Raw genomic sequence first — 8,462 nt, 5'->3', positions numbered from 1 at the left:
GGACTTGGTCAGCTCTAACTATGCACACTGGCCGCTGTGTCCCTGTTGTCTACTACTCTCCCCAAGACTTGGTCAGCTCTAACTATGCACACTGTTCATTCTCACGGAGTAATTCTGCTCACTTCTATGTAAATTATATCATAAACTACAAGTTAAGAGTTGAGACTTTGGAGTCAGATTACCTGGGTTCGAATGCCGACTCTGATATTTAGCAACTGTATAACTTTAGGTAAAATAACCCTTCTAAAGTTTCAACGTCTTTATCTGTAAAACGGTGGCAAATAATTAAAAACAAAGTTGAATTAAATGTAATTGGTAAATAATACTAAATATAGTACCTGGCACATTGTAAAAAGGTACCTATTATTCACCACATGACTTTAATTATTTGTTTATACAGAAGTCTCCCTTCATCACAGGACATATGTTCTAAGACCCCCATGGAATGCCTGAAAGTACAGATAATGTCACTTATTATATAAGTTGAGCATGCCCAATCTGAAATTCCAAAATCTGAAACGTTCTGAGCACCAACATGACGCTCACTGACTTCTGATTTGGGCTGTTCGACCAGTAAGTACATAATCAAATGCTCCAAGATCCAAAGAAAGGCCAAACACTTCTTGGTCTCAGGCATTCCAGACAAGTAGCACTCAACCTGTCTTTCCTATATACACAGACTTATGATAAAATTAGGCATCTAAGAGATCAATAACAATAAAACAGAGTGATTGTAATAATATACTATAATGAAAATTATGTGAAGGTGTCTCTCTCTCTCTCAAAACATCTCACTGGCCTGTACTCACCTTGCTTTGCTGATGATGTGAAATGGTACGCCCAGATCCTGGCTGACCCTGAGTAACCAAAACCACAGAAAGTGATACCTCAGAGCAGAGGACTACTATAAATACCAGAGATAGTGAGGACACTGGCCCATCAGATCAGCAACTATCGGAGCACCTGCCACGCGTGAGGCACCACTGGAAACGCTGCAGGGAGCAAAGGTGACACACAGCAGCTCCTGCTTCTCACGGCTCCATGTTACTGGGAACGTGTGCACATCAGAACGTGTCCTCACTCCTGAAGCAACACACTGGATCTTAATTCTGATACGCACGGGTTTCGGTTAACATGACACCATGCAAATTGTGGACTGCCTATAGTTTAGTCTGAGAAAAAATAAGGTGGACTTTTGGGTAATGGTTAAGAAATAAAGATTAAATGAGTTGATATTTGCAAAACGCTTAAAGCACTAAGTAATTTACGCAGTAAGCACTAAATAAACGTGAACTTCTACTTGCTATCTTAATGGCAGGTTCTAGCAACACACAGGTAATAGAAAATGTGTCTTTGCCCTCCAGCTGGAGATACCACAGTAGTCCCCCCTTATCTGAGGCCTTGCTGTCCAGGGTCTCAGCTGCCCATGGTCACCTCAGTGCAAATTTTACCATTTCACATCATCACAATAAGAGGGGTATACAGAGTACAATAAAATATTTTGAGACCACATTCACATAACTTTTACTATTACAGCATATTATTATAATCAGTCTATTTTATTAGTTATTATTGTTACTCTCCTGTGCGTAACTTATAAATCAAACTTTACCATGGGTACGTACATACAGGAAAACACACAGTACAGTATACAGTCCTGCGCTCTCCCACTAGAGACCGTGGAGATCATCGTTGATGGTCCTGCTTCCTCACACTTCATCTGCTGATTCCATCTCCTCAATATGTTCCGACTCCCCCACTCCTTTCTCATCTCCACTCTGCTGTCTTGTTTCAGGTTCCCCTAATTCTACTCCTGCTTATTTCCAACCATTCTTCACACAATACCCAAGAAAAAACAATATTTAATGAAACCCTGATCTTGCTATTTGCTGCTAAAAACCATCACCATCCAACGGCTTCCCACTACAATGACGGTAAACCCTAGACCCCATGTCCCGCTTCCGTCTCTCTTCTCAGCCTCACATCTTATATTCTGGTTACACTGAACATAAGTTCTTCAAATTTACCAAGTTCTTTCATGCCTCAAGATGTTTATGCAGACAGTCTCCTTGTGTTCTGAATATTCTTCTCTCTCGCTCTTCACCACACTCACTTTTGGCTCCTCTTTTAGAACTCTGTATGAATTGTTTTTTGTTTTTTTTTTTTGAGACAGAGTCTCACTCCGTCATCCTGCTGGGTAGAGTGCCTTGGCATCCTACCTCACAGCAACCTCAAACTCTTGGGCTTAAGAGATCATTCCTCCTCAGCCTCCCAAGCATCTGCTGCAATGCCTGGCTAGTTTTTCTATGTTCAGGAGAGATAGGGGTCTCGCTCTTGATCTGGTTGGTTGCAAACTCCTGAGTCGAGTGATCCACCCACCATGGCCCCCCGAGCACCCCAGGAGGCCCCGGTGTGATCTCTCACTGCATTCTTACTCTCTCCCTACTGCCTGTTAGTCTAGTAATTATTGCTATGACTGCTTATCGTGTCTCACTTATGAGACTAAAATCCTCATGAAGGCAAAGACTACGTCTTTTGTTTACCCTGTAGGTCTCATACCAAGCCAGGCACGGGAATACTACATGAATAAGCCCCGTGGAGAAAGATTACCATCAGCAGAATTTCCCTGAGTTGTCAATGAAAATAACCATTATTAGACGTCTAATATCTAGCTCTTTATTTCCTTGGTGCCAGATACGTACATGACAATTACAAGTTTAATAAAATGCTGAAAGAAATATACAATGAGCCAGATTACTCTTAATATGAATGTACGCCGTCTCCGCTGAGCCTCAGCACGGCTCAGAATCCCTTTTAGCTCCTTCATGTTCGTATCACCTCAACTCTTGCCCCTTTCCTCCCAGCAGTAATTTTATTCAACTATCTGTTTATTAAACAAATATTTTTGTAGCTATGACTATAGCCCAAGTACTCAGTATACAGCAGTGACCAAAAAGAAAGGCCCTGTTTCCAAGGCACTTACATTCCAGAAACAAATATTTAAAGTCCAGAAGGACTCAGTACCCTGTAGAGAAAGCAAGCAGGCCACCAGTCCGGAGAGCCTCCCGACAGGCCCAGGGGTGGCGCCGAGGCTGAGGCAGAGAGACCTGGAGGTGCGGCAAGTGCGGGCTTCAGGCCTGTCAGCAGCTGCCGCAGAGAAGGAGGGGCAGGAGCAGGGAGTCCCCACAGACACAGGCAGCACAGACAGCCCTGGAGAGGAGGGAAGAGCTCTGGATTTTGTTTAATTCTAGGCAAGACCGAAAGCAGAGATTTTCTGTGCAAAAGAGTGACACGATCCCACTTAAGTTTGAAAATAATTACTCTGGCCCTTGGGTAGAGAATATAGACTAAAGACTGGGGTTGGGGGCAAAAGTAGAAGCAGGAGAGAGGAGTCGGGCAACTGTCCTAACGGCCTGAGCCAGAGACGACAGGAGCCTCCCCAGAAGGACTAGACACGCTCTGTAGGCAGAGCCACCAGGTTCACTGACGACTGAAAACACGACTCACAGAGAGCATCGAGGCTCCTCCTCTTTGGGCCTAAGCAAGCACAGGGCAGAACTACCATTTACTCCCATTCTCCATTAAAAGGAGCAAGGAATCTATGGCTAGAACATGTTAAGAACCTCGAACATCTGGCTGTAGCCAGAAGTAAATAAAAATGCTGGAGACATGCTGAACGGACACAAGACCAACTGCAAGAAGCTCCTTGTGCCTGACTTTGGAACAATTTAAGCATCAAAATAAACATTAACAGCAATGGATTATAACCCATAAAACAGGAATCTATTAAAGAATGAAAAAATAAATGGGAAAAAAAAGTTCTTAAAGTAGAATATCAATTAATAAATATAAGAGAAAAGGTAGAATTAGAAATCATGTTTGCCCCCCAAACAGTTTACATTTCAAGCAAGACTCATCTCTGGATGCTGAACCTAATCGATAAAAGTCTGATGAGGTGTCACAAGATGGAGAAGACTCCAGGGTACTCAGTTCTAACGTGAAGCCAGCAGACAATCCAATACATGCCCACATCAGAGAAAAACTCAACCCAACTCCAGGTGGGGGTTGGGGAACGAGGCAGCAGGGAGAGGGGGAAGGGGGGTGGGTGTGCCCCCACTTAATGGGCACAATGTAGGGTGTTTGGCACACCTCTTGGGGGTGGGACACGATTATAAGAGGGACTTTACCTAACAAATGCAAATACTGTAACATAATGCTTCGTACCCTCAATTAATCTGAAACTATAAAAAAAAAGTTTGATGAGAAACAGGGTATTTGCATATTTATCTCAAAGTATGTCTTCACAAGATAATTATAGGCAGAAAATAATTTTATAGAGAAAAAACACGTCCGAACTTCACCTTAACTAAATGATCAAAGTCAGTAGCACCTGTAATATGACCAATAGATAGCACAGGCCTCCTGCTACGGTGCACTGGGGAGGACACATCACCTCTGTGATACTTTCTAACCATGAAGAAACAAGCCCAAAATGAGGAACATTCTGAGAAATAAACGACCTATACACTTCCAAACTGTAATGGTCATAAAAGATAAAGACCAAGGAACTGCTCCCTTTTTCTTTTTTTTAAGGACAGGTCTCACTCTATTGCCCAGGCTAGAGTGCAGTGGTAGGGATCATAGCTCACTACCACTTCCAACTCCTGGACTCAAGTTCAAGTGACCCTCCTGCTTCGACCTCACCAGCAGGTGGACTACAGGTGCATGCCACCACACCCACCCAGTGTTTGTTAGAGACAGTGTCTCATTCGTGCTCAGGCTGGTCTCAAACTCCTGGCCTTAAGTGATCCTCCCCACTTAGCCTCCCAAAGTGCTGGGGTTGTATAGCTACCGCACCAAGCCTGAGGAAGTGTTCCAGGTTAGGAGGAGACTAAGGAGATAGGACAACTAAATTAGACAATAGTACTTGATCTGTGTCAAATTCCTGATCTGCTGACTGAACTGTGGTCATGCATGAGACCTCCTTGTTTTTAGGAAATACATATGAATAATTAGGAGTAAAGGGACATTACCATTACATCTACAAAGTACTTAGAAACCACACAGTTCTTTCAGACAGGAGGAATGTTAACTATTCCCCCTTTGAGTTCCCAATGAACACCATGTAGATTTCTACTACAGTACCTGTAATACTGTATTTTACTTATATTAGTAGGAAAAGAAAACAGGCCTTAAGAGATCAAGCAATTTGCCCAAAGTAGAAGTTAGCAAATGACACACCAAGACTTGCACCCCAAGTCCATCTGACTCAAAGCCAAGGCTTTGTTAAATCTTAATGCGGAGGAGGGCTAAGAAAATGCTTGCTGAGTATTTATACTGTTTTTTTCTTTTTCAAAAATACTCATATAAGAACAGACATAAACAGTCTATTCATCAATGAGTCTCTTAATTCAAAGAGTATTACTTACATAACTAGAATCCCCAGCACTGGTCTTGTAAGTTCTTAGTTTCAAGAGATGGACAACTCCACTTGGCTTATATAGCACACTGGTTGGTTGCAGAGAGCCTCTAAGAGCTAGTCCAGAGTTTTCCAACCTCATCTCCTGCCATTCTCTACACCCTGTATTCATTATCCTGAGACACTTTAACTCCACAATGAGGCACACCCCCATGTTCAAGCCTGTTCCACCCTCACTTCTGCTCCTTTTGATGATGTGGGACCCCACCCCATTAGCCTAATAAACATGTCCTTTACTGCCCCTCAGTGAATCCTCTTGTGATGTCCCCAGGCAGAGGCAGATGCTTACTTCCCTAGTCTTCCAAAACTCAACGTATTCTATAATTGAACTTTCTCATTAATAAAATTATTTATTTACAAGTCTCCTACATTATATTTGAGGAAAGGAATTTGGTCATTCTTGGTGGCATCCCTGGTGTCTGGCACACAACAGACTGTCTACAACATTTATGTCTTGCCACGTGTCACAAAGGATTAAGGCAGACGGGTTTAAAAAGTATTTCTTCAATTAATGATATGGATGCTTTATACTCATGAGAAACTTGGTTTTTACTTGTATTTTGGTCAAATTCCAAATACTTCCTAAAATAAGACAGAAAATAAATAAGCCAAATTCACTTAATACTGGTAATCAAAGCAATGTGTTTATCTGCAAAACTAAAAGTTATCATGGATTTAAAAAGAATATTATAACCAGCAGACCCATGTATATACATAAACCATAAATATTCTGAGATTACATAGACAAATTGCTATTATTGCTGTACCTACAATGTAATTAATCCTGTTTCCTTCCCAGGAATAAGCTGCTCGATTGCCTGACCCGAATATCCAACTTTACCTGCAGTGCTTGTTCTTGGATATCACGAAATAATTCCATGTCTTTCTCAGTCATGATCTCCTGGCTCCCAAACAGCCGCTCCTCACTTTCTTGTTTGCCGTCCCAGCCATCCTGATTGTCTGCATATAAAGGAAAGGCGTCACTCACATGTTATCTGTATCGTTTTTAGTCTAATTTCAGAAGTCTTTACATTAAACTGACTCCTAGAAAGATCCTGCTCAATAAAGAATATTTACATATTGTATCTGCCTTATAGTGAAAATCCTAAACTGTCTCAAAGCTTCCTAAAAATACCACATAACTAAATGCAAACTCCATTAAAAGAAACTGTATTTAAATACACACAAAGGCAGAACAGAAAAGGGGCATAGGGGCATAAGTTTATTTTGAAATAGTATGAATATGACACTTTTAGTATGAGTTTAAATAGATCCAGGTTCAAAAAGATAATCTTTGAGGTAGCTACCATAACTGATGTCAGGAAGTACTAACTCCCACCATATCCTGGGGTGCCCTTTTAGCTACTTATTTTCATTTTCTTGAGACAAGGTCTCCCTCTGCTGTCCATGCTGGACTAAAGTAGTGTGATCATAGCACCCTGCACACTCCAACTTCTGGACTCAAGTGATCCTCTTGCCTCAGCCTCCCAAGCAGCTAGGACTACAAATGTGTGTCACTACACCCAGCAAATCGTTTCATTTTTTTGTAGCAATGAGATTCTCACTATCTTACCCAGGCTGGTCTCAAACTCCTGAGCTCAAGCCTCCCAAAGTGCTGGGATTATAGAGATGAGCCACTGCAATGACCTGGGTGCCTTTTTAAAGCATGACTCCACAAACCTGAGGATCACAGATGTTAATCCTCTGGTTAAGTACAAGAAATTAATGATAATTATCCACTGAAACAGGCTAAAAAAACTAGTGAAGAGAGTATGTGAAAATTAAGTAGATCATTATCTGTGCAGATGACAATGCTGATGGGCTCATCTCCTCTTTGCTTGAGTATAGATAAAAAGACCAATCGGTGACAGTTCTCTTCAAATCAGCTGCACACATAGGCTGTTATTCATTTAATATAAGAAGAAAAAGGACAAGGACTGTTAACAACATTCCCAGATTGCAAACACAGTACGGTCTAAAGGGAGTAACTTTACTGGCCCCAGTGCATAACACAGATCCCTGCAGCTTGTGACAGCACTGTCACAGCAGATGCACACCGTTCCTTAGGCTTTACCAAGTGAAAAAGAAAACCTACAGCTCAATGCTGGCTCTCCTCTCCATACACTTTATATATTTGACTAATAAGTTCTATTTTTTCTTTTTTGAAAAAGAGTCTCACTAAAACTTTCTAGGTAGATTTGCTTTGACATTCTTTCCAAATCCAATCTAAATGGATTGCATATTTTCTTTCTTTTTTTTTTTTTGGTAGTTTTTGGCCTGGACCAGGTTTGAACCTGCCACCTCCAGGATGTGGGGCCGGTGCCCCTACTCCTTTGAGCCACAGGTGCTGCCCGCATATTTTTTTAGATAAACATTCTCCAACTGGAGCTAGATACACAGTCTACATAGCTGATAAAGACATGGAAAGTGTTAAATGCTTAAAGAATAATCAGCTGAATGCCACCCTACTGAGAAACAATCAACAGAGCCCAACAGGGTAATCTGACAAGAGGGGGACTTTCTCTCCTATAGCGGACAGTTCAACCACCTGTGTGAGCAGTAACATGAAGAAATAGTGCACACGTCCACTCACCAGTGGTACACTCAGGAGAGGAAATCAAAGCTAAAATTCTCTCATAGTACATGAGACACTTTAAGTTTGACACCTGTGAACCAAAAGAGCTCATTTTCCTGAGTCCTTTCAACTTTCTTCATGGGGTTTTCTAAACTCGAGGCTCAGCAGTGAGACTATTTTAAGCTTTAATTATCTGGAGCTAATCAAATTCTTCTATTCTGACTTGAACTATCTGCTACACTATTAAAAATACTCTCCACAGATGTTTTCTACTTTGAAAACTAGGAAGTTAGGGTGATAGATTAGCAGACACTCTGGAGGGGGATACATCAGCAGACACTCTGGAGGGGGATACATCAGCTGACAGTCTGGAGGGGGATACATCAGCCAACAGTCTGGAGGGGGATA

At 41.7% G+C, this 8,462-nt stretch overlaps 1 protein-coding gene across 3 annotated transcripts in view; it reads right to left on the bottom strand.

The window, feature by feature from the left end:
* KAT6A (lysine acetyltransferase 6A) overlaps positions 1-8,462 on the bottom strand; it is a 98,992-nt gene that overhangs the window by 30,271 nt on the left and 60,259 nt on the right. For all 3 annotated transcript variants that reach the window (XM_003801074.3, XM_023507664.1, XM_023507665.1), the window contains one exon: positions 6,321-6,439. In XM_003801074.3, coding sequence (XP_003801122.1) covers positions 6,321-6,439 — 119 coding nt within the window. The remainder of the gene's footprint in view (positions 1-6,320; positions 6,440-8,462) is intronic.

The sequence above is a fragment of the Otolemur garnettii genome, unplaced genomic scaffold, assembly GCF_000181295.1.
Source record: "Otolemur garnettii isolate 467f Iridium unplaced genomic scaffold, OtoGar3 scaffold00197, whole genome shotgun sequence".
NCBI lineage: Eukaryota > Metazoa > Chordata > Mammalia > Primates > Galagidae > Otolemur > Otolemur garnettii.
This window is presented reverse-complemented; position numbering and strand designations above follow the sequence as displayed.